The sequence below is a fragment of the Furipterus horrens genome, unplaced genomic scaffold (assembly GCF_987537825.1).
Source record: "Furipterus horrens unplaced genomic scaffold, mFurHor1.1.pri manual_scaffold_11, whole genome shotgun sequence".
Lineage (NCBI taxonomy): Eukaryota > Metazoa > Chordata > Mammalia > Chiroptera > Furipteridae > Furipterus > Furipterus horrens.
In genome coordinates this window covers 88,662,561-88,688,367 of record NW_028327181.1, presented here as the reverse complement: position 1 = coordinate 88,688,367, position 25,807 = coordinate 88,662,561, and the positions used below count along the sequence as shown (strand labels likewise).

Sequence of the window (25,807 nt, the reverse complement as noted above, 5' to 3'; positions counted from 1 at the left end):
TCTATTTCAGAAACTCATCTCCAGAAGACATTTTTCTTGATTTTTTTAAAGAAAACGGGCATTTTCAAAACATGTGATCTTCTAACTCTACTTTGTCATACATCAGCAACCTCTTTGGATATCGAAGGCCTGGATGTGGCAAAGTTTTCTTTAGCAGGTTAGGAGGAAAGTTGAAAGCAATTTTTAACATCATATACACAATTCTTGTATAAACCGCCAGTAAATGTAAAAGAAAAATGTTGGTTCTTAACACTTACACTGGACACAAAAATTGCCAACTACATTAATAATGTCCCTGCCTGCCACCCTGATAGAGAATAGTGAAGCCTCCCCGGTATGTTTCCTTATCCATAAAATGGGGTTAATAGTAATGTGTCCTGTGAAAGTAGGTATATTAAATGAGAAAGTGGATGCACATAATTACTGTCTTTCTGAAAGCAAACAAAAAACCCAAGTCCTCAAATCTCACTGCACCAAGGAACTCAGTGCATGGCTCACAGTCAGACCAACAATGCAGAGGAACCAAAGACATAACATGATGGCCATGAGAATGGCCCAATCTGGACTCAGGGAAACTGTTTTGAGAACCAACCCCAGGAAGACATCTGACATGGAAGCTGAGGAAAGGGATACCGGGTGGAGAGATGAAAGAGAGATGGATTTACTCTCTCACCCCATGTTTACGACTCACTGCTCCGTCGTGGTTCAGAGGAGCAAGAACGCAGGCACGTTTGGTAGGAAGTAAGGAAATTCTAGGGCGCTGAAGTGTGTGACTTGTATATGGAGGGTGGGGCACGAAAGGGACCTTTCGGATATTGGTAGAGTCCCGCCACATCCGTCTCTCAGTACACCCAGAATGAGCCAAGAGAGGATCCCGATAGGATTCTTGAGCCAGTGAAGAACCGAAGCCCAACGCCAAGCAAGCTTCGCCACCCACGGGGTGAAGGCAGCTGCGCGCGCAGCCCTCTCCCGCGCGAAGCGGCTGGAGTGTTCAGAGGGCACCGCGAGAGGAACAGGCACAGGCGAAGACAGCCCCTTCCTTTTCCTCATAGAACCATTATTTTCTGCAACGAAATCTTTCTTTCTGTTTTATTTAGTTGCGATTATCTTGGGTCAAATAGGCACTCCCTTCCAAGCAGGATTCAGACATCCCTACCCTCATCTTCCCCGCGCACCCCTCCTCTCGTCTTAGCACCTGTCTCAGCCAACCCTTGCTAAGCCGCGTTCCTTACGTCACGAGTTTCTAGGCAGATTAGGAAGCTCTTCTCAGCAGGAGCGTCCTCGCGCGCCCCCGCCTGGCGCGACCAAACGGTCTTGAGAACAAACGGTCTTGGCGCGACCTAACGGTCTTGGTGCGAGGCTGTCCCTGAGAGCGTCTCAAGCGAAGCCGGCGAATCGGTGGGCCCGCGGAGCGACCCGATGAGCGGCGGGAGCAGCGAGGAGCGGCCCTCAGTGAGGATTTAGATTTTATTTTGTTTGCTTGGGTTCATGCCGGTGTCTCCTCCCGGATTTTTTTGTGAAATTTATAGAGATCTGGCCTCATGGCGAGCTTCGCCTCCTCACACGGTAGTGGGCTGGAAACCGTAAGGGTCGCTCATTGATTGTCTCTTTTCCACATATTTTAAAAAATGTTTTAAATACCATCCCCCTTTAAAAGCCGTCATGGCCTGCGGGGCTGAGAGCGCGAGAGCCACATGTGGACACACTGGAGAGGAAACTCCTCTGAGCAAGAACGGGCCGTCTCAGGCCCTGTATCGAATGGCGGGCACAGGTCCTCACACAGTATTTGCCAATATCCTGTTGTAAATATCCTGTCTAGTCTGTTCGTTCACTGGGTCAGAGCTGCTGAACTCCTACGACCGTTCTGGGTGCTTGGGATCCACCAGTGAAAAAAACTAAGGGCCCTGCCCTCGTGAGGCCTGCCATCCAGGGAAGGAGGGAGGCCGCCATCTTAACAGGCCTAAGCGGTAGGTGAGAGTGTTAGGTGCTGCGGGAACGGAAAGCAGTGTCCCCGGTTACGGGGCGTGCTGTGGTGTGGCGGGGCACTGCGGTTGAGAAGAGGGTAGTGGCGGCGGCCCTGATTGCAGAGAGACGTTGAACGGGGTGAGGGAGGAGGCCCATTCCAGTCCGAGAGCGCATGCGCGAGAGCGCGGGAAGGCTGGAACACGACTCGGGCGTGTACAAGAGATTTCGAGGAACCCTGGAATGTAAATGGGCGGTGAGAATCCTAAACTGGGACAGGAAGCCAAAAAGCAATCCAACTGCATCCCAGTGTCTGCCGCCCTCCCCTCGCTGCCCACCCCTCTCCCTGGCTGGAGGACAAGTCTAGAAATGTAGAGTTTAACCCTTTAGTTGGGGATGTGATCTACAGATGAAGCAAAAGGAAGTTCAGAGATTTTAAAAGTATTTTCCCTTAGGGATGCCGCTATCTTTCTTCTCAGAAAAGGAATATAAAATTTCATGGTTTAGTACCTGCTCATAACATGCCACTTGAAAATAAGGAGGAAATATTGGCGCTGTGGGAACATTGGGGGTTTGTGTTAGTATATGAGTATGAAATAAAAAGGGACGCCCCTCTGCCATTTTCTTATATCTTTGTATGTGGCATGGACATATACTGGTGACAGCCACAAGGGAAAACCAACTAGCTTGGCTTATAGTGGTCAGAGTTGGGAAATCTATTTTTAGCTAAGGCTCTAGGAGCAGAACATAGTCTGTGAGATTAATTCATAAGATTGGGCTTTGCAGAGAAAGGTAACATCAGCAAGCTAAGGGCAGATGAATAAAATAGAAGAAGCTTTTTGATTAACCTCTGTTGGGAATTGTTTGTGACAGTGGCCCCATCAAAGCACAGATAATACGGACTCATCAAATATATAGGAGCAGTGAAGTACTAAGAACGTTGCCCAGCAGTTACCATGCCTGGGTTTGAATTCTGGCTCCACCTCTTAATTAGCTGTGTGATTTGGGATAAGTTACCTCACTTCTTTTAGCCTCCATCTGATCTGTAAAAGAGCGGGGAGGAATTATTAAAGTAAAGCACTCAGTCCAGTGCTTGGAACTTAGTATTTATTTACTAAATGTTAAAATTATTAGATAAGATGTGGTTGAGAAAGTGTCTACAGATCATTAGGGAGTGCCTAGCTTGGAGTAGGTGTTATGAAGAGAGCACTTTATCTCAAGAAATTCAAAAGTTAATTGGGATTCCATAATGTATGAGTTAATGTGACTGACATTAAAAAATAATTCAGCTGAATAATGTTATGCATGCCCTTGAAACAGCAGGCAGGCCTTTTTCCTGTGCCTTTCTCTTGCCACTTTCAAAATAACATTTGATATAAACAATTGATATTTTCCAAATCTTATATAAAATGTGGAAAGAAAGACTTAAAACACTGCTATTTCTTTTTCTCCAGCTGTTGGCCTTTCTCATAAGGATGGAAATGCTACTGTTTGGTGTCTGGACCCTGCTGGCTTTGATCTCTTCCCCAGGTGAAGCTATTTGCAAAAGTTCCTTTAGCCAGGGCACAAGGTGGCTGGTCAATGAGGAAGAGGATAGGAAGTCCTGAATGGGGCAACACCCTAGTATTTCACACATCTGGACCCTCGGGAGAGATTCCTATTCTTTGGATCACTAGGATGCAGAATCTAGGAGTCTCTGGTTATATTGGAATAACCCAGATTAAGGGACAGGATACTAGACCACCAGCAAGAAGTCTCCATAAGAAATGTTACTTCTTGGCTTGGCTCCCTGCTGCCCAGGGCTGTCCTATTTTTCTTCTCTTGAAAATATTTTCACTTCTTTGTTGCCACCCTTTGTGTCATGAAGAGCCACAGTAGGACTTTGATAGGACAGAGCCCATAGCTCAGGTGTGAAGAGTGAGTTCTCTGAATGGCAAGAAAGGAACTGGAGCCTCAGTGGGTAACATTGCTACAAGAGGGTCTCTTCTCAGAGGGGACTGGTATTTGGGAGATGAAGTAGATGGTGGACTTGGCATAGCCAAAGGGGACTGTATCAAAGCTTTCATGAGACCGTGCTCCTCACCTACATCAGGCATCTAAAATTTACCCGAGACAGATGTCTCTCTCACTGTACATGAGATTTCCCAAACAGACTAAGCATTCAAAAACATCCGTTGCCTTAGCACCAAAGCAAAATGGAAGTCTCACTTTAAGAAGAGGTGAAAGGTCCATGGAAAATGAGTGACCCTGGGGTTCATCCTGGGAGCTTCCAAGATTTCTGGAAGTCTAGGAAGAGAATGATTTCCCGGGCAGAATTTCTAGTGGCGCTCTGGTTTCCACAGTGACACTAATGAGGAAATCAGATCCCGAGGAACGTGATGAGTGGAGGGATTGGTGGTGGACTCAGGATTCTAACTTGTTCATTAAGGGTCTTTTTCTTGGCTTGTCCCCTGTACCTCTTCATTCAGGGTATGTTTCTATTCTCTCTAACTAGATAAGTAGGCTCTGTATTTTGTTTGGATCTTGTGATCCTCACCAGAGTCTTTGGCATGTATGGTTGGTCATTTCAGGGGCCACAGAAGGGCTATTTGAGGTCTCTGTTCAGCCGGAACAGGCCCTGGTAAAGTTTGGACAATCCCTAATGGTCAACTGCAGCACTACCTGTCCAGACCCAGGACCCAGTGGAGTTGAGACCTCTCTGAAGAAAACCCAGGTGGGCAAAGGGCCTCAGTGGAAGGAGTTTCTCCTGGAAGGCGTCACAGAGAGTGCCATCGTGCAGTGCTTCTTCTCTTGCGCAGGGATCCAAAAGGACGCAAGCCTGGGCATCGCCATGTATCGTGAGTGGGGCTGAGGGCAGGGGAGGAAGAGAGGCATGGGGGAATGTGACTGTGCCTTATTTAGAGGGAAACTAGAGATTTCTTTTAGGGTTAGGGGAGAGAGTTAGGGCCCTTAATAAAGATTTCCATCATACTGTGGGAATTCTAGAGCCAATTACTTCTATTTCCATTTGGTGTAGACTTTTAAATTAGGAGCATACTACGGAGGGCATCCAGACATCTGTCCTTTAGAATACGTTCACATACAGGAGGCATATGCTAATAATGCTCACTTATAAATGGTCAAAAAAGTATAAAATTAAAGCTGAATTATTTGCCACAAATTCTTAAAATAAATAGGGATTGGAGAAAGGAGGGTCTCTGTGGGCTGGGGTAGTTGGAGAAGTCTTCCTGGAAGAGGAGGCTCCTGAGCTTCATTCCTGCAGAATGGTTAGGATTTGAAGTGATAGGGATGGGTGAGAGGGTCTTTCAAGTGGGCAGACAGCATTGGCAAAGATATGGCTCTTAGAACAAGTGCGATCCCTGTGGGGTAAGAGTGTGGTTAACTTGGTATAGTTTTTGTGTGATTCTCAGCAGCCCCTCAGAAGCTGCTCACACCTCTGAAGCACTCTGGCTAGAGGTAAAAGCTCCCCAAAATGGGAGCAACCATCAAAGCAAGGCCCCTCTTCTCAGCAGTCATATTTCTTGCTTATGGCTTTAGCCACCTTTGATGGGCAGAAGAAGAGCCAGAGGCTAACTTGTCCCATCTGACATTGATGGTCAGATGGTTTAAGGGTAGCAGTCACCTTCTATCATGGGCTCCCTGTCCTATACTATTTCCTTCTGGAAAGGTGAGTAGCCTTCTCTCATCAAACCCACGTTTTGTCTTAAAGAGCCACCAAAGCAGGTGATCCTGGAGCTGCAGCCTGCATGGGTGGCCTCAGATGAAGTCTTTACAGTGAAGTGCCATGCGCCCAAGGTAGCACCCCTGGAGAACCTCACCCTTACCCTTCTTCAGGGTAACAAAGAACTATACAGAAAGAACATCGGGAGCTTGGCTGTGGCCTCCCGGAGAGCTGAGGTCACCATCAACATCAAAGCGCAAAGGGAGGATCACAGCTGCAACTTCTCCTGCCACGCAGAACTGGACCTACGTTCACATGGTGGCAGGCTCTTTCACTCCAGCTCCGCCAGCAGGGTGCTCCGGATTTTTGGTGAGTAGGCGCTCAGGTGTGGAAGGAATCCTGAGGCTCATTTTCCTCACCTTACTGTGGCCTTTAGGACTAAGTTCTCACAGCACTTAGGGTGTGGGTGTGAGGGTAATTGAGCTTCACCTCTTCTTGGACTTTAAGTTCACCCTGGGGGACAGAGACCTTTTTGCCCTACTTTCTTCTAACATTGTGGGCTCTTACATGACATGATTTATTATGGTTTTTTTCCCCTTCTTTCCTTTTCCTCATTTCTTGGCAGAATTCTCTCAGCGCCCCCAAATCTGGATCTCTCCACTTCTGGAGGTCGGGACAGCAGAAACCGTGAGCTGTGAGCTGGCTAGGGTGTTCCCAGCCAAAGAGGTGATATTCCACATGTTCTTGGGAGACCAGGAGCTGAGCCCCTTCCTCTCCTGGGAGGGAGACACTGTGTGGGCCAACGCCACTGTTCGGGCCAGGGAGACTGGCGATCAGGAGGTGTCCTGCCATGTATCTCTGGGTCCGATGGAACAGAAAACAAGAGAGCTGGTGCACGTCTATAGTAAGTTACCAGGCTCTTTCCTTTCCTTCCCCTGAGGGTCTTCTGCCACTGAAAACTTCCACAGTAAAGCCTTGGGGGTTTTCTGATAAGTGCAGGCAGGTAGGAGACCTGTGTTGAGACTAGTTTTATTTAACCTTCACCCTGTTGCCTTAGGCCAGCCTACACAGAGTGATTGTGAATGCTTGGACCTGTTTCTAGGGACAATCACTGAAGGTGAGGGGGAAGTCTGTAAGATGAAAAGACTTCTTGCTCTCCGTGCAGCAGAGACAAAGCCAGATGTGGGCATGTCGCATTTGTTGTAGGAAAAGCTCCCAAATTCCCAAACCACTTTGCGGCTCCTGCCATTCTGCACGGAGCAGTAATGGTCTCCATAGTCTTCCCCCTGTTGTCTGCCTACCCAAGGGATGCCACCAGTAGCAGGAGCGCCAAAGCAGCTGCCAGTTTTGAGAAGGATGTTTGGTTGTCTTTTCTTTTCTTATAGGCTTCCCACCACCAATCCTGGAGGCAGAAAAATTAACACTGGTAGGGACAGACATGAATGTGACCTGTTCAGGGCACGTGTTAACATCACCCAGCCCTACTCTTCGGCTTCAGGGAGCCCCAGACCTCCCTGCCCCTGGGGAGCCTGCCTGGCTTTTACTGACCACCACGGAGGAAGACGACGGCCGGAATTTCTCCTGTGAGGCCTCTTTGGAGGTTCAGGGTCAGCAGTTGATCAAAACCACTACAGCCCAGCTCCGTGTCTTATGTGAGTACAGGCCCGGTCCTTCTTCTCAAAGCAAGGCTCACTATTGTCCTGTTTCCAGAGATCCTTGCCAGCAGCTTCATTATTAGAGTTGCCATATTTTTTTCTCTTTAAAAAAAAAAAAAAATCAAAAGAAAAAAGTTAAAGCGCTCCAAGCTTACCTTACCCCCAGCAAATGAGTGGGAGAAATGTGAGGGAAATTGGGCACAGAAGAGAGGAAATGGGTTAGTGATCAGGTGGCATTAGTTGTGGGCCAGTTGGCTGAGAACATAGGAAGTGATAGCTGGAGTTTATTCTGAGAAAGGAAATTTCCACATAAAAGTTTGTATTTTGAAAAATGGAGAAGTTCTCATCTCCGGGCTCACCACTACCCATGTTCTCACTGACTGAGAAGCAAGGGCCCCAGGGCCGCCTTTGGCGGAGCACTCCACCCCACTGAGTCAGTGTCTGTGAAAATGCCCTGTGCTGCGCCTCAGACTCCTTGCCCTTAGGGACAGGAGGAAATAAGAGTGGCTAAAAGCAGGAAGTTGATGATCTGCCCTTGGGTGGAGGGGACACAGCATTTGGATTAGGGGAGGGAGAGGTGAGGATGACCAAGAAGGAAGGAAGGTGCACAATGAGCTCTGTTCCCTTGGGATTTCTTTTTTCCAGATGGGCCACGGTTGGAGGAATCTGGTTGCCCTAGCAACCAGACATGGATGGAAGGGATGGAACAGACGCTCACCTGTGTCCCGAAGGGAAACCCAATGCCGTCGTTGGTGTGTACCTGGAATGGAGTGATCTTCGACCTTGAAGTACCGCAGAAGGCAACCCAGAACCAGACTGGGACGTACTACTGCACAGCCACTAACCAGCTGGGCTCTGTCAGCAAAGACATCTCTCTCCTTGTTCAAGGTGACTGTGGGTCCCCTGCTGCCAGGCCCAAGATGGAAATGGCCCAGGGTGTGGGGATTCTTATCCAAATACGTGAAGAAGAAAGATTTCACTGGGCTGGGGAGGGTGAGACCGAGAAGTGGGCTTGGTGGGCTGGGACAGGGTGATTCTCTTGCCATTGAACCTTTCCAATTCTGTGTCTTCTGTGCTTGGGCAGGACTGGCTGAAGACATGAGATTCACCTACGTGATCACCATTCTCGCCCTCGTAGGGAGTGTAACGCTCATAGCAGTGTATTTGGACTACCTGCGCTTCGAGATACAGAGGGAAGCCAGTTTGCAGTCAAGTAGAAATGTGCATTGCAAATAATTGTTAAATAGAAACAGCTCTTTGGTTGAAGGTGACCTCTACTGCTGGGGTTTTCTAAGGGAGGAAGGGGGTAGAGGAGAAAGGAAGAGACATCCTCTGTGTTATGAAGTCCCGTAAAATGTGTTATTGGCCCCATGTCCCTTGTATCCAGTCCATCCATATGCTGCACTCCTCTGAGTTCGCTGTAGTCTCCAGGAAGTTCTCAGTGGGGCTGCTGCTTCGGACTGTGTGCTCAATCATTCCACTCCGATTCAGAAAAGAAGGTTCTGTCTGTGCCTTGTTGTCCCCATTACCACTCCCCTTTGCTCCCAAATATCATACTGAAGAGATAGAAATGTTGCAGAAATGCAACTCATTTCTTATGGTTTCCTCATAACTAAGTGGAAACCAATTTCTTAGTGCAGGGACAGAACTTTGAAGGGAGTAAGTACCAAACAGAGGAGTAGAAATCAGAACCCTATTCCTGCCTATGCACTCCCTGGCTTCTCTAACCTGGGATTCCGGAATGTCAGCTCCCGACCCAAGCTTGTTAGACTTCAGCTCACTAACCATCTGGTGTTCCTTGGAGGAGAATAAAAATCCTAAGACGTTCCATGTGGGGTTTTACCTAGCCCAGAGTTTTGTCCCTGCTGTGGAAGTTAAGAGTTCTTCCATGAAATTGGCCTCATAGATTAAGGGTGCCAAACATTTCTGAATTCCTTTTCAGAATCCATTATAAAGTAATCATCTGTGAGTTCACATTTAACATATATATATAATTATTATTATTATTATTTTTACTTATTCAGGCTCTTAGGTAGAGTTTCAATGTTTATGCCCCCTTTCCATAAATAAATATGTATTTTCATATGTTTGCAAACTATTTCCTTTAAGTTTTAGGAGGGCTCCTCCTGTGACAATGTTTACCATGTGATTTTATGATTCAGCTTCCTTCTTGGTTCTTTGGGAAGAGAAAACTTCAGGAACCATAAAACCAGATCTTTCCTCCCAAATCAGTCACATGTGGGTCACTGAAATGTTGGAGCTGGTAAAAGCCACATGGTTGCGCTTTAAGTACAATTTCTAAGAATGTCAAGTCGATAGCATAAGCAACCAGCCCAGGGCAGGTGGTACGTTAGCTCAGGGCAGCAGCCTATCTGACGTGCCCTCAAAACTCAAGTTCAGACTTCCAGATAGAGAGAGGTCCACAGCCTTTCACACAGAAAGAACACAGCATCAGGCATCAACGTGAAAAAGTTCATTCTTCCCAGACCTTTCCTGAGTTTGGCTTGTAGATTAGGTATGAACACTTTGGTTTCAACTCATACCAGACGGGGGATACAATGGTGAACAAAACGCTGTCTGCCATCTACAAGCTTACGGTCTCTGAGGGAAGCTGGAGCAAGTCAACAGGAAATTACGATTTTGCCTTAACTCCTATGACCGGGAAAGCACACATGGGTAACAATTTAGGACCAAGGATTCCTGGGAGGAGATTGGAAATACCTTGATTTTGCAAAACAGCATGCCCCCAAAATGACCTTTTCAGCCTCAATTTTCCACTAAATATAGTAGTTACTGCTCTCTCATAATGAGAGTAATATAAATTATTCACTTTTCTGAATTGAGCACTTGGGGAAATAGGAAGCAGGTTTAGGAGATGAGTATAGAGCTGTCTAATCCAGGAAGTTCCCGCCACATCGGTGTCTTGGGATCAGCTGCCTCAGGTCTGGAGTTATTTCAGTCTACACACCCCACTTAGTGACCGCAGTGCCCCAAAGCACAGTGAATACTAAACAGGAGTGAGGAAGGGTGTTCCTTTGGACTTCCCGGTTCCACCTTGGGGAAAACTTGCAAGCTTAGGTGGCCTCTGCCTTTGCTTTTCACTGACACGTGGTGTCGCTGTTGACAGTGTCTCACACATTTCACGAAACATCGCGGTTCTGCAGGTCCAGGGTCCGGGTCAGCTGCTGTGGCTCTTTCAGGAGCCTGATGCGCTTCCTCAGGGCTTGCTCAAGCTAGGGGTGACCCCGCATGCATGTCCAGGGTCACCGTCTCAGAGCTCAGTACTTTGGATTAGCTGTCCAGCAAGGCTCTCCAGATTTAGGTAGACCCGTCCCTCCTGTAGACTTGGAATTTCGGTTCCCCTTGCCCTCCCCAGAGAGCCACACAACCAGAGAGCAGGTGCCCCTTCCTAGTCACTTCTGAAAGCACAAAGGGTTTCATTACATCTCTTCTAAAATAATAGAGCTAGTCTCTGCCCACTCTTCTAAGGGTAGCTTTCTTGTTTCCAGGGTCCCCACCCCCTGAAACGTTTGGATCATACCTTTTTTTCTTCTAAACAATAGAGCAACCAGCTCACACTCAACTGCAGCTATTCCCTTGATTATCTTCAAGGGAAGGGATAAACTTCAAAAGTTTATCCTCTTAAAAAAGTCAAGGTAACTTTTTGGTGTCTTTCTTTTTAAACCTGAGGAGAAAAATGCTAAATCTTAAGTGGGGTTTCTTACTATAGGGATAATAGTATTTACCTATTATATTATAGGATTATAGTAGGAAAGAGATGACATAGTACTTGTAAAAACACTAGCATGGTGTTGTATACATGTGTTAACAAGTATTAGTTTTTATTATTACACCCATAATGCTGGTGGTAATCATACCATAATTATAAGAAACTCAAAACAGAAAACCATGGCAACCACTGACAGCCATCAAAAGTCATATATATCGCAGACACCTCCTTTTTCTTTCCCACTGTGCTCTCTCTTCTTTTCTATTCCTCTTTTTTCTCTCTTTCCTCCTTTTTTGTTCCCCAAGATTTAGGACTACTTGTAGGATGACCAATTGTTCCAGTTTGCATTGCGATGAAGAGTTCTGGGACATGGGATTTCCCAGCACTAAAACTGAGAAAGTGTGGTACGAACCAAAATGAGTTGGTGACTGTAATACTGGTATCACTTAAAGTCTTTTCTCAGCTTTGGGTGGGGCTGGGGTGGGGGTTCAGAATATAAAAGGCTGCAAGGCAAAGTATCATGTTTGCTTGACCCAGAAGCCCAAGTCTTGTAATTCTAATTCTGAGGAGGGCGGGTGAAGAAAAGGGAAAGGGTCATTTCTGTCCTCGAATGTGTATAAGGGGACAAAACTCACTCACTGCTTGTATTGAGCAACACTGAAAGAAGAAATTCAGAAGTGGTCGTTTAGGTTAAATTTAAAAGATTACTTGAAAGGTATTACAGAACTGTACACTTGAAACCTATTTTATTATTTTATTTTATTTATTTTTAGAAAAAGAGGAAGGGAGAGAGAAAAGAAGGGAGAGAAACACCAATGTACAGGAGATAAATCAATTCGTTGTCTCCCGCATGCCAGCATGCAACCCAGGCATGTGCCCTGACCCAGGAATCAATCCAGTGGCCTTTTGGTTCTCAGGCCAACATTCAATCCACACCAGCCAGAGCTGAAACCTGTATAACTTTATTAACAAATGTCACCCCAATAAATTCAATAAAAAAGTTAAAAAATGTTTGAGTAAAGGAATTGATAAAGTAAAATAAATAAATAGACTTCCAGTCAAAATGGAGGCCCAGACAGACACACTGCATCTCCCTCCACAACTAAGAAGGAATACAACCACCTCAAAACTAGAGACAACAAGAAGATCCAGAAAATTGAGCTGCATGGAAGTCCAACAAACAAGGATATTATATAAGGAAGAAATACTCATCCAGACAGGTAGGAAGGGCAGAGCCAGGAGGGAAAGGATGCAGTGTGGCAGCGGCAGGCCAGCAGAAAGCACAGTCAAACATTTTAAAAAGTCAAGAGGGAACCTGGGGAGTGCTCCCAGCACCAGATTGGACTGTGCGGCTTGTGGTTCCAGTGCCAGGGACAACAGAGCCTCATTGCTTTTGACTGTGCAAACCAGTAGGGGTTGGGGCAGAGGCATAACCTGTTGGTTTATCAGCAGAGTCTGCTTGTTTAAAGGGCCCCATGGTCCTAGAACATCTGCAGACCCACTCACTCTGGGAACGATGGCCAGGGCAACACCTAGAGAGGTGCCAGGCCCATATAGAAGTGGAAGAGGTGTCTGGAAGAGGGGTGAGTGCTGAGCAGGCGGCATTGTTCCCTCTCGAACCCCTTACCCACACACAGTGCCACAATGTGGTGAAACGGGTCACCTTGTACTGATGAATACCTAAGGCTCTGCCCCTTATAACGTAACAGGTGTAACAGCTTTAAGAAACAGGCAAAAAAACATAGGAACCTGTCAAGACGAGGAGATAGAGAAGTATGGTCCAAAAGAGGGAATGGATCAAGGTTCCAGTGGGAGAATTAAGTGATGAAGACACAGCCAACCTAACAAATGAGATAACCAACCTAACAGATGAAGAGTTCAAAACACTGGTGATAAAGATGCTCACAGACTTAACAGATATGCTTAAGTATGGCAAATACATAAGGGAAGAAGTGAAAGCTATGCTAAATGAAACAAAGGAAAAGCCACACAAAACCAATGGTGAAAGGAAGGAAACTGGGGTTCAAATAAATGATTTGGAATATAAGGAAGAAAAAAGCAGTCAAACAGTACAGAATGAGGAAACAAGAATTGAAAAAAATGAGGAGAGGCTTAGGAACCTCTGGGACAACTTTAAATGTGCCAACATCTGAACCATAGGGGTGCCAGAAGGAGAAGAGGAAGAGCAAGAAATCGAAAGCTTATGTGAAAAAATAACAAAGGAAAACTTCCCAAATTTGGCAAAGGAAGTAGACATACAAGTCCAGGAAGCACAGAGAGTCCCAAACAAGCTAGATCCAAAGAGGACCACACCAAGACACATCATCATTAAAATGTCAAAGGTTCAAGATAAAGAGGGAATCCTAAAAGCAGCAAGGGAAAAGCAGGGAATTTCCTACAAAGGGGTGCCTATAAGACTATCAGCTGATTTGTCAAAAGAAACTTTGCAGGCAAGAAGGGACTGGCAAGAAGTATACAATGTGATGAAAAGCAAGGCCCTACAATTAAGACTACTCTATCCAGCAAACCTGTCATTTATAATGGAAGGGCAGATGAAGTGCTTCCCAGACAAGGGAAAACTAAAGGAGTTCATCATCACCAAGCCATTATTATATGAAATTTTAAAGGGACTTAAGAAAAAGAAGATTAACACTATGAACACTAAAATGACAACAAACTCACAACTATCAACAAATGAACCTAAAAAAGTAAAAACAAATACAAAACAAGCAAACAACCAGAACAGGAACAGAATCATAAGTATGCAGATTATTTTGAAGGTTATCAGCTGGGAGGGGGAAAGGGAAGAAATGGGGAAGTAGTTCGGGGACTAAGAACCATAATTGGTTGATACAAAATAGACAGAAGTTAAGAACAATATAGGAAAGGGTGAAGCCAAAGAACTTCTATGCATGATCCATGGACATGAACTAAAGGGGTGGGATTCCTGGAGGGAAGCGGGGTACTGGGCAGAGGTGAGCAAAGGAAAAGAATTTGGGACAACTGTAACAGCATAATAAAATATACTGAAAATAAACAAACAAATAAATAAAAGTTTACATTGAGTTGGAAGAACATTATTCCAGGCCTCTAGGATTGCTTGAACTCTGCCTGTTGAATTTTCTTGTGCAAATCTTGCTAATTTTACTCTTGGGAAGATTTTTGTTTTTCTTTTATTGATTAATTTTAGAGAGAGGAAGGGAGAGAGAGAGAGAAATGTTATGCATACGCAGACACAAATTGATGTTTCTCTCTCCCTCTCTCTCTAAAATCAATAAATAAGAAAAAATACTTAAAATTTTAAAAGCTTGTGGTAAAATAGACATAATATTTACCATCTTAAATGTTCTAAGTGTATAGTTCAATAGTGTGAAGCACATTCACATTGTTTGCAACCAATCTCCAGAACTCTTTTTCATCTTGTAAGACTGAAACTCTGAAGCCACTAAACAACTCCCTGTTTCCCTGCCCCCAGACTCTGGTAACCACCATTCTACTTTCTGTCTCTGAATTGAGCACTCTAAGTACCTGATATGAAAGAAACCATATAGTATTTACCTTTTTGTTACTGACTTATTAGAAAAAAATTGAATGAAACCATATAGAATTTACCTATTTGTTACTAGCTTATTAGAAAAAAATTTGAATGACTGGTTAGAATTAGCAAGAACCACAATTGGCCCAGATCTCACAACTCCTTTTACCGCCACCACCCCCTCCCCCTTTTAAAAAAAACCAATATAATAGCTGAGACACATGTATCTTACCTTTGTGGTCCTGAAGTCAGTGGTTCTCAACCTAGTTTGCAGTTTAGACTCACCTCGGGAGTTGTGAAAAACACTCTTGCTACCCCAGTGGGATAGCTTATTAGGTTAGAGCATTGTCCCCTTATGTCAAGGCTGCCACTGGATCTCAGGTCAGGGCACATACAAGAAGCAACCAGTGAATGCATAAATAAGTGGAACAAACAAAAAGATTTATCTCTCTCTAAAATCTGTTTAAAAAAATATATATATATATATATTCTTACTTGGATCCTTCTGCAGACCAATTAAATCAGAATCATAGGGAGTTGAAGCTACCTGCAGAGTTGTTTAGAAAACATTGCAGGCGTTGCTAATTTGCAGCAGAGGTTGCCTAATTGAAGAGCTGAAAGACAGAACAACATTTGTTAAATCAAAGAGTTTAGGGTAGATGGTCTTCAAGGTCTTTTTAAATTCTAAAATTTTGCAAAATCTACTCGCTTCTTTGAAATCCTCAACCAGCAGGGGTGCAGTTGATTCAGCCATCCTGGGAAGAAACTGAGCTGAAACTCCCTGGAGTGTGGTTCCCCCTGCAGTCGACTACTGTCATGACAACATAGAATCCTCTTACCAGTAGCTAAAACATCCTTCTAGGAATCCCTCTGCGGCTATACTCATTCAACAAATACTTAAGATGGCTCATGTTTCTTTTTAGGACACGTATTCAAGCCAAGACATAATAATATATTTGTGCCAATTACATCATCTTCTAAAGACCATGAGATTTCCAAATAATTCTAAGGTCAAATGACGGATATTATAGGGATATTTATTTCAGCTTAATGTAAGAAATACCTGTCTGAAACTAGAGAGATTTAGTAGAGTGAGTTGCCTTGTGAAAGAGTGATTTCCTTGATGCTAGTGCTACACAAGTGAATACCATCTGTAAGGGATGCTATAGAGTAAGATTCCTTAAAGGGCCCTTCTAGCTCCAAAATGCCACGATTTTAAAGTCAGACAAATAAAAGAATGACCTAAGGCAGATGAATGATTCCTGAGCTAAGAAATGAAGCTCTGAACTTACGGCCAAGATGAAGACCTAGACTGACACGCTGCTTCTCCCTCTACAACTAGGAAGGATACAACTGCCTCAAAACTAGAGACAACCACCAGAAAATCAAGCTGCATGGAAGTCCAACAAACAAAGATATAAAGAAGAAATACTCATCCAGACAGGTAGGAAGGGTGGAGCTGGGGCAGAGAGGACGTGGTGTAGTGGTGGCAGCAGCGGCAGCAGCAGCAGAGGCAGCAGCTGGCTGGCAGAAAGCACAGTCACACAATTTAAAGAGTTGTGAGGGACACCTGGGGAGCACTCCCAGCACCAGACCAGACCTCGAAGCTCATGGTCCCAGTGCCGGGGAAAATAGAACCTTATTGCTTTTGACTGTGCAAACCAGTGGGGGTTGAGGTGGAGGAAGAAACTGCCAGTCTCTCAGCAGAGTCTGCTTGTTTAAAGGGCCCCCCACAGTGCTAGAGCATCTGCAGACCCACTCACTCTGGGAACAACAGCCAGGGCAACAGCTAGAGAGGTGCCTGTCCCATACGGAAGTGATAGAAGTGCCTGGAAAAGGGGCAAGTGCTGAGCAGGCGGCATTGTTCCCTCTCAGACCCCTCCCCCACAAAGAGTGCCACCACATGGTGAAACAGGTTGCCCTCTATGATGAATACCTAAGGCTCCACCCCTTACAACATAACAAAAGTGGCAGCTCTACCTACGACACAGAGGCAAACAAACACAGGAGCCTGTCAAGACGAGGAGACACAGAAATATGGCCCAAAAGAGGGAGCGGATCACGGTTCCAGTGGGAGAACTAAGCAGTGAGGAGATAACCAACCTAACAGATGAAGAGTTCAAAACACTGGTGATAAAGATGCTCACAGACTTAACAGATATGCTTAAGTATGGCAAATACATAAGGGAAGAAGTGAAAGCTATGCTAAATGAAACAAAGGAAAAGCCACACAAAACCAATGGTGAAAGGAAGGAAACTGGGGTTCAAATAAATGATTTGGAATATAAGGAAGAAAAAAGCAGTCAAACAGTACAGAATGAGGAAACAAGAATTGAAAAAAATGAGGAGAGGCTTAGGAACCTCTGGGACAACTTTAAATGTGCCAACATCTGAACCATAGGGGTGCCAGAAGGAGAAGAGGAAGAGCAAGAAATCGAAAGCTTATGTGAAAAAATAACAAAGGAAAACTTCCCAAATTTGGCAAAGGAAGTAGACATACAAGTCCAGGAAGCACAGAGAGTCCCAAACAAGCTAGATCCAAAGAGGACCACACCAAGACACATCATCATTAAAATGTCAAAGGTTCAAGATAAAGAGAGAATCTTAAAAGCAGCAAGAGAAAAGCAGAGTTTCCTACAAAGGGGTGCCTATAAGACTATCAGCTGATTTGTCAAAAGAAACTTTGCAGGCAAGAAGGGACTGGCAAGAAGTATTCAATGTGATGAAAAGCAAGGACTTACAACCAAGACTACTCTATCCAGTAAAGCTATCATTTAGAATGGAAGGGCAGATAAAGTGCTTCCCAGACCAGGTGAAGCTAAAGGAGTTCATCATCATCAAGCCCTTATTATACGAAATGTTAAAGGGACTTACTTAAGAAACAGAAGATCAAAACTATGAACATTAAAATGACAACAAACTCACAACTATCAACAACTGAATCTAAAAAATAAAAACGAAATCCAACTAAGCAAACCAGAATAGGAACAGAATCATAGATAAGGGATTGTATTGAGGGTTATCAGCTGGGAGGGGGAAGAGGGAGAAATGGGGAAATGGTGCAGGGATTAGGAAACATAATTGTTTGGTACAAAATAGACAGGGGGAAGTTAAGAGTAATATAGGAAAGGGTGAAGCCAAAGAACTTATATGCATGGCCATGAGCTAAACAGGTGGGATTGCTGGAGGGAAGGGGGGTACCAGGCAGAGGGGAGCAAAGGGGGAAAAAATTGGGACTACTGTAACAGCATAATCAATAAAATATACTTAAATTTTTTTAAAAAAAAGACAAAAGAAAGAAATGAAACTCTGGAGTTTTGATTATTTTCATTTTCAACCACTTCCCAAATATTTATGTTACTAAGTGTAAAATATTAAAAATAAATACTGGTGAGTCCTGTTTTAAAGAAAATGAATTATAGCATATAAAAAATATGAACTTTGCAGGAAGATTAATTAGGAGGGTGATTATTTGGATTGTAAAAGAATTACTGATTTTGTAAAATTATATTTGGGTGATATAGTTACTTTGAGGATGTAAGTATCGATTTACTGGTTACTTAGCCAAGGTGTTTGGGTGCCCTTTTAAGTTCATTTGGAAATTTTTAAAAAAATTAGACTACGGAATATGACTCAATAACAAGTATTTAAACATTCCATCAGAAAACGTGGACTACCCAAAATTCAATACAAAAACAGCTGCAATTTCTTGAGTGTTGTAATGTGTCAACCCCTTCAGAAACATCAATTCATTTAACCTTCACATATGGCCTATAAGACGATTTATTATAATCTCCATCCTGTAGATGAGGAAACTAGGTCTCTGGAGGGTTGCATAATCTATTCATGAGCATAAATTCAAATCAAAGTCTTTCAGGTTCTTTCCCTTACACCAAGTTATCTGAGTTCACGACTCTTAGAACAAATTGCTCACCAGCTGCTTGAAGACCAATGTATATGGGTTAATTGTTCCCCTAAAAATGTTTTCAATATGAAATGCTGTTTAAAAATTAGATTTCACATTAAGGTCTAGATGTCCTGTCTGTCTCAAAGAATCAGCAGGTCTGGCAGCCCTCCTCCTGCAGTCCTGAACAAGGTTGGATGGGCCCCGCCTTAGCTAGGGCCTGAGTTCCTTATGTTACTCCAGTCCCCACCCCTTCGTGTTGTATTCCTCACAAGGAGGCTGAGTGTCAGTTGCGATTTATCTCTTCATATCCAGCCCCCATTACTTATGTAATTATCTACCAGGCACCTGTTTACGCTGAATTTGCAACCCCTAATTTAGAACTTCTCCAGTTCTTGCCCCAGTTCATATCCCAAAGTCATTTTCGCCTTGTTCCCATTTCCTAAGGGGAGCGGGGCCCGTTGCATGTTCCCCTTAAAGTTTCTGCACAAAAGTAATTCTCTGATTTCTCTCATTGTGTTGGGGTGTTTCGCTTCTGTACTTAATAGCTGTCTTGCTTTCATTTCCCCCCGACTCTTGGGGGCTAGGTTTGGGGTTGTGGTGCTGGGATGGATGGTGGGAAATGCCTCCAAGGACCTTATGGGGGTGATCCTACCTATGGTAATCTGGGACCACGGAGCTGGGGACTGAACCTGGTGTGTAGCAGAGAGGAGTGAATGTGTCAGCCTCTTTCTAACCCAGGAAGAATTTCCAGGTCAGTCATCCTTCAGTGTCCTGGTACTATTTAACGCACCCCACGGGATTCCCGCAGGTTGTTCTCCCAAGCTGCCCCTTGTCCCGTACACACTAGCTCACCCCGTCCATAACAGAACGACACCTACTCAGACATTATGATGCAACTTAATTTTATTAGGAAAGGACCGTGGGCACTGGAGTGTCCCTTCCCAGGGTCAGGGGAGGCCCTGGAAAGGGTCACAGAGATGCCCAGCAGCTAGAAGGCACAGCTGCTTTCCATGAAGCGGCGACACTTCGTGAACCGCAGGTATGTCTCAACCTTGTGCAGGTCCTTCTTGAAGCAGGAGAGTAGCCCATAGTTCTTGAGCACTGTGTCATCACCACGCAAGTTGGTGTCAAATTTGTCATAGGTTTGCCTGAGGATCAGCCCAGCCCGGGGGCTGCCATCTTCCAGCTCCTGCAAAAGGGAAGGAGAGAGAGACTCAGTCCTTGCCCTTGCCCCTCTGTGTCCCTTCCTCCCCTCCCGGACTCCGAAAGGCTGGAGGGTTCAAAACGGGAAATGAGGAGTATGACTTCCCCTGGGTCAGGGCTGGGCTGCTTCAAAGAGAGCAGCGGTATCTCTCTTCTCCAGCAGATGGGTGGCCCCCACCCCTCAGCTAAGCCAGCGGGGCCTCCTAGCCCCTGGGAGGGCAGGGATGGCCCCAGGGTTGGGGACACACAACACCATCCCACCCGCATCAGAACTTGGATGCCTTCCTCCAGGTCCTTCAGCTTCTCATAGACGCGGTTCGAGGTGAAGACCCTGCTGAGGAACTGCACGGGCCCGAGCCAGGACTGGATGAGCAGGAGGGAAAAGCGGAGCAGCTCCACGTCCTGCAGGGAGGGGTTTGTGGTGGGCGCCGGGCAGCCCCACCAATGGCAGCCTCTGCAGGCTGTCCCCTTCATCCCGCCACCAACTGCCACCCTCCACCACCTGGGGGAGAAGGCAGCCCAGGGCCCGGGTGCAGGTGCCGCTGCCCAGGCTCTTGTGGAGAGATGGGGCTGCCTTCTTAGAAAGAGGGAGGTGGCTGTTCCTTTGCTGGGTCGTGGAGGCCACTCACAGATCTCTGCCGAGCCTCTTCCTTGCCTGTCGGGGCCGGGATGGTTTCCGAGAAGCAGAAGGCAGCCTGGATCGAATACCTCTGTCCTTCTGGGATATACATGCGCTCCTGGGAGAAGGAACATTGGCCCCGTCTAAGCCGGTGCTCAGTTCTCATCACTGCTTTCTTTGGAACGTGCCTCAGTTTATACTCACTCACCTGACAGCATCTTCACTGGGATAAACCCCTTCCTGCCACCTTCCCCCCACCAGTTTCCTGGGTTGCTTACAAACTCTCTGTAGGTGTCAGCAGCCAGTTGGTGCAGGTGCTGGGCCCGGAGCACAGCGTTGGCAAACAGGCTGGACAAGGACATGGTGGGGAAGGCGCCCACCTCCTGGGGCCAAGGCAGGCAGAGCAGGGTGAAAGCCAGGAGCACAGAGGTTCCAGGGCCTAGGGAGACACGGAGGCTGAGGGTGGCGCCGCAGAGAGCAGGAAGCTGAAGTGTCCAGCCAGCCCTTTTTCTGCCCCAGGGGCCTCCTTTTCTCCTCTCCGTCCCCCAGCAACTGAGAGCATTCGAAACTCAGCCACATGTCTGGGGATGGATGTCTATTTCTCATTCAGAAGCCCCACAGCCCAGGGTAGTGCCCCCAGCCATCTGCAAGCCCAGGGGGTTTTAGATGCACCTACCTGCAGCCATCGCAGTTGGGTGAGCTGTCCACAGGTCCCTGAGCGGTTTGGGGAGCTGGGTCCTAGGATCCTGGAGTTGATCCCTTGCAGACCCTTTTTATACCCTGGCCCCGGCGCTCTTCCTCCCACCCCCCGCCCCTGCCTGTGTTCTCTATGCATTTATGTACGGTCCCGCTGGTGGGCCTCTGCTGATGGATAATTTAGAACCTCCTCCCACTCATCCTGTTCCCGCTCCTCTCCTGGGGTCATGTCCCCCAGGCTTGCTCCCCTCTCCACCGTCACCAGCCCTGTGAAGATTGGGCACACAGGGTCTCAACTGGAGAGACTATCCAATCTGTTCTCGTTTTAAGGGGTGGAGGGCAGAAAGGCATAATCTGAGTCCAGGTGTGCACTGGCAGGATATCGCTGTGTAAGTGTCCCCTGGGATGAAGAGGGCCCACCTGGTCCCCCAAAGGGGGGCTGTGTCAGAATGGCTGTGGCTTCAGAGCTGTGTCGACCCCTCCTGTACTATATCCCTTTTTTCTTCCCTGTGCAGTCTCCCTCTGCCCACCGCAGAGAATGTGTATGTTGGGAAAAAGGGTCAAGACAGCAATAGATTCTGGGGTTTCTGGGCAAGGTTCAGCCCCAGATTCTACCTTCGCCTCTACCAGCATCAGACCACCTCAACACCTGGCCCTGCCTCAGGCACTGGATGTAGTGCTAATACTGACCACTAGAGGGCATCAGCCCCACACTGCCCTTCCTTTTCCTGAGTGTTGGGGCTCCCCCAGGTGGGTGGGCAAAGGACCAAAACTTTAGAGACGGGTGCTCCTTTGGACCTGTACAGGGATGCAGACTAAGAAGCAGCAGTCCTGGGAACAAACAGTGCTTCCTCCCGCAGCCCTCTTTCCATCAGAGAATCTCAAAGTTGGAAGAGAACTTGAGAGTTTGAGCCTTGTCCCCAGGGCTGGAACCCAGGGTACTGCACCCTGAAAGATGCCCTCTCCACTCATTGTAGTCTTCTCCCATTCTGTCTTCTCTTTTTGATATTTGTATGAGGTGTATTAGATTGTGAAGAGCATGCCTATGCTTTCTCACATTTGACCCTCACAGCCATCTTGTGAAGGAAGTATTATTATCACTCTGTTTTACAGACCAAGGTTCAGAGAGGTTGACTTGCATGAGCAACCTTGGCCAAGGCGGCAGATCTCCAAAGCCTCTTCCCATGTTGCATCATCCTAAGCCCTTTCTCCGAAGCAGACTGGGTGGGTGTCACCTAGATATTTTAATTTCCCGTCACTCTGAACACAGGGATCCTTCCCCTAATCACAAGGGTCCCTTTGTCTCATGTTGTCCTCTCCTAACGGGCAGATTGTTTTCCTCATTTCCCAGGTGAGGATGGCCCGGAGACACAGAGTACACGTTGGAGACCACGCAGCAGGCAAGGCTAGGGCTTGGGAAAGGTAGCGCTGCTGCCTTGCAGCCTCTCTGTGCCCAGGGTCCTGGCTATTTCAGTATCTGGGTGTTACTAGCCCCCAGGGATAAGAGCAGGAAAGAACACATTCTTCTTTGTTTACACTTTTTGCCCCTTGAGTCTAACAACATTTAGTACTTGATCCTGTGGTAAAGCAAACAAGCAAGCAAACCCTCCTAGAGGTCATTGGTTAGGGTACTGGCAATCAACATTGAAAAGTTACCCCCATGGTCTACAATGTGGGTACTTGTGCCCTGCCACCTCCCCGTTTTAGGACCAGTAGAGCTCCATTTTCTCCCATCATTCCTGAACCATTGCCCAAACATGCCATTGATTCGTTATCTGCTAGTGAGGGCACTGGGGCCTGTGGGAGCTGTTCTCCAGGCAGGACTGTCGGAGAAACAGGGCGGAGTGTCATCAAAGCTACAGACTCTGGGGAAGGGGGGGGCGACCCTTCTTCACAGCCTTCTGCCTCCCTTGCCACTCCTTCCTCCTATGCCACCTGGGGGAAGGAGCTCTGCTGCGGAGCCCCTCATGAAGGCTTCTTGCTAATGCTGGGGGAACTTGTATGTGAACAGTGAACCATAGGAGAAAAGCCCCAGGCCTCCCCTAGGTGTGAAGGACTGCTTGAGAGCCACACACGTGTGGCACAGAGAGGAGTGGCTGAGGCTCCTCATCGGGCAGGTTACTGCCAAGAACAAATGGGACCAGCAGGAGCAGGGAGTGTCTCCTCTCAGCAAACCTACGTCTGCTCACCCTAGGACTAGGTTGGCCAATGGGGCTCTGGGGACCCTTAGGGATAAACCTTTTCCTAAACGTCACCATGGTGGCAACTATTGGACCCAGAGAGGGAAGAACTAAAGGGTGTGGGTGAATGTTGGTGATCCTCTCCTCTGGTCTGGAGTTTTTCAGGGCCTTCAGTGATGAAGACCATGGACATAATTCATGATTATAGAAGCTAAACTTTGAATTAGATGGGATTTTCCCTCTAGTGCAGGAAGTCACCCACCCTTTCTTGGGGTACCACCTGGGGCCAGGCCCCTGGCTTCTCCAGGTTCTGAGAGTACCCCCAAATAACTTCGGCATGGTGGCCAGTGAGGAGAAGCTCTGACTAGCATCTCTGAGGTTAGCCTCGAAAGGCTTGGGATGGGCCTCCCATTATGTTGGAATCTGTGAATTTCAGTGTTTTGGGAAGCCTTTCATGTTTCCATATTTGACCATCTCTGAGGTTCTCTGTACCTATTGTAGAAACTCTCAGGTCTGTTCTTGATCCAAAAGTGGCCTCTTTCAGGCTTCAAGAGCCCCTTTGAGGCTCAAGTCTGTGAACTTTAGGGTTATCTCATTATTCAGAGCCACACTTGCCCTGATCTTAGCAATAGCCTCAGAGGGACTGGCGGCAGTTCTTCCCGCTCTCCCTTGGTCACTTGAGGCCCACACTTCCCACTGCTCACTCTGTCCTGACATCCTTAAGGCCAGAGTCTGGGATTATCCCCAGGACAACTTTACTTACGCTTTACTTCTGTAACTGAACGCAAGTCCGGCTGCCTAAAAGCCAACACTCGAGAGGCAGGAGCTGATATAAAGGAAAGTGGTTTTATTCAGGCACTGGCCACCTGGAAGATGAGGGACTCTTGTCTCAAAGCCCACCTGAGCATCTCAGGCATCCTGGCTAGTTTATACAGGTGAACTGTGGGAAGAAGGGAAGCAAGGAATTCCTGGCGATGTGCAGTTTCTCAGCTCTGCTCTTGGATGTTTCAATGTTATCTCCTGCGTGCGTCATCCTGTAGTTTCATTGCTCCAGCCACATTTCCACTGCTGATATCTCAGAACAGGATGTGCGGACAGTGTTTCTGCTGGTTCTTATATGAGTCACTGACATTTGCCCAGTTTCTTGGGGTCAGGGTCATTCCTTGGTTAAGCAGGAGCTGCCACTGCTGATGTCTATAAAATCCTTGTAAGGAAACTTTTAATACATGAATCTTCTATGAATTTGTTAGTATATCCTATTTTATAATTACCACCTGATTAGTATATTATGTTTACTTCAATCACTGTTACAATTCCCCACTGTCAATTTTTCCTCCATATCTATGGAGCTACTGATGTCCTCTGAGTCTTCTAGGGCAATGAAAAACTACCGTGTTGTCGAGCAAAACCTCATGAGTTAAAAGCAGAGATATGTATTTTTAGAGGCACCTGTTGAACAGGTACAACATTTCTGGTGTGGGAAAACCAAGTCATAAAGAGTTTTGAAACAATAAAGACAAGCATTATAAAGAAAAAAATGGTTAAACTTAAAAATTTCTCCTAATATGGAGCCAAGTCCTTGTGGTATTCATGGAAATAGACTCGCAAACCAACCTCCAGTTCCCTCAGAGACGGGGGTGTGATGGTCCAATGTTTATTGAAGCCAAGTAGCCTGTTGCTTCATTTTCATGATGCTTGTTTCCACCTGACCTGAGGTGTCAGTGTAAGTATAGCAAGAGGCGATGATGGTCATGCAAACTCCTTCTTATTCTGTTAGTATATAGTCTAAGCTAATTTGATGATCTAAGATGACTTTAGCTAGAGAGTCCAGAGATTTCTGAATATTAGCAAATGAGGTGGCAGTTTCATTGGCTATGGTGATTAAAGTCTTAGAGAGATTCCAAAGTCCATGCTCAAGTGCAGCTACTTCCCACCAGACTAATAGAATACGTCTAAAGAAACATTCATCACTGCCTGGGATTTCTCTGGGGAGATCTCAGGCCATTCAGGTGAACATTGATTGCTCCTCCTGGAGTCCCATCTGCCTAAACACTTTTACTTACTTGCTTGTAGCTCTCAGGAGGGAACAGTTCTCCTCTGGGGGGCCCCTGAACAGGTTAAAAGCACCTGGAGTTGAAGCTGCTGCCTTTCAGGAGAAAAGATTACTTGAGCAGTCAATTAACAGAGCAAGTCTCATCCCAGCAGAGAGATGGGACATTCAGGCAAACAGAGGAAGCAGAGGAAGCTGTGTGATAACTTAAAATCTCTGAGTTGATATTCTAAAACCTGGAGGGAGGCTTGTCAGCTGCATTTGTCCCCTTAGCCCTACAACTGAGACCGTTGAGGGTTTAGTCAATTTGGTGTTCGATACAGACAGAGTATGTGGCTCCCATGTCTGCTAAAAGTCAATCATCTTGTTCCCTACAGTCCATTGTATCTGGGGTTTCTGTGGAGAAATAATGATGGGTTTGGAGGTGTCTAGAGGACCTTTGGGCCTCCTCATTTGTCATCTGAATCACTATCTGCCTACGTGTCTTATTTATTTATTTATTTCTATGCCTGTTGCTGGGCTCCTGAGCTTTTCACTTTGGTAATCTTCTGCACCTGGTCTGCTGTCCTTGCTCCGGTTTTGTCTGTGCATAAGTGAAAAAATATAGTT

At 46.3% G+C, this 25,807-nt stretch overlaps 2 protein-coding genes across 2 annotated transcripts; one reads left to right on the top strand and one right to left on the bottom strand.

Moving 5' to 3' along the window:
• Positions 1-1,419: 1,419 nt before the first annotated feature.
• Positions 1,420-9,238, top strand: LOC149998786 (intercellular adhesion molecule 5-like). The gene is made up of 8 exons (XM_090292021.1): positions 1,420-1,452; positions 3,417-3,492; positions 4,533-4,799; positions 5,672-5,992; positions 6,249-6,527; positions 7,009-7,275; positions 7,924-8,166; positions 8,363-9,238. Exons 1-8 carry the CDS (start codon positions 1,420-1,422, stop codon positions 8,512-8,514), a joined length of 1,638 nt encoding a protein of 545 aa, XP_090148147.1. The 3' UTR covers positions 8,515-9,238.
• A 10,097-nt stretch (positions 9,239-19,335) lies between these two features.
• Positions 19,336-21,004, bottom strand: GH1 (growth hormone 1). The gene is made up of 5 exons (XM_090290903.1): positions 20,949-21,004; positions 20,551-20,711; positions 20,283-20,390; positions 19,915-20,055; positions 19,336-19,639 (listed from the first exon to the last, which is right to left on the bottom strand). Exons 1-5 carry the CDS (start codon positions 20,956-20,958, stop codon positions 19,439-19,441), a joined length of 621 nt encoding a protein of 206 aa, XP_090147029.1. The 5' UTR covers positions 20,959-21,004; the 3' UTR covers positions 19,336-19,438.
• Between the last annotated feature and the right edge of the window lie 4,803 nt (positions 21,005-25,807).

Coding starts and splice junctions, on each gene's coding strand:
- LOC149998786 (XM_090292021.1), top strand. CDS start 1,420: ATGAGCGGCGGGAGCAGCGAGGAGCGGCCCTCA. Junction 4,800..5,671: donor CCTGGGCATCGCCATGTATC/GTGAGTGGGGCT, acceptor TTTGTCTTAAAG/AGCCACCAAAGCAGGTGATC. Junction 6,528..7,008: donor AGAGCTGGTGCACGTCTATA/GTAAGTTACCAG, acceptor CTTTTCTTATAG/GCTTCCCACCACCAATCCTG.
- GH1 (XM_090290903.1), bottom strand. Junction 20,391..20,550: donor CTGACACCTACAGAGAGTTT/GTAAGCAACCCA, acceptor TCCTTCTCCCAG/GAGCGCATGTATATCCCAGA. Junction 19,640..19,914: donor GCATCCAAGTTCTGATGCGG/GTGGGATGGTGT, acceptor TCCCTTTTGCAG/GAGCTGGAAGATGGCAGCCC.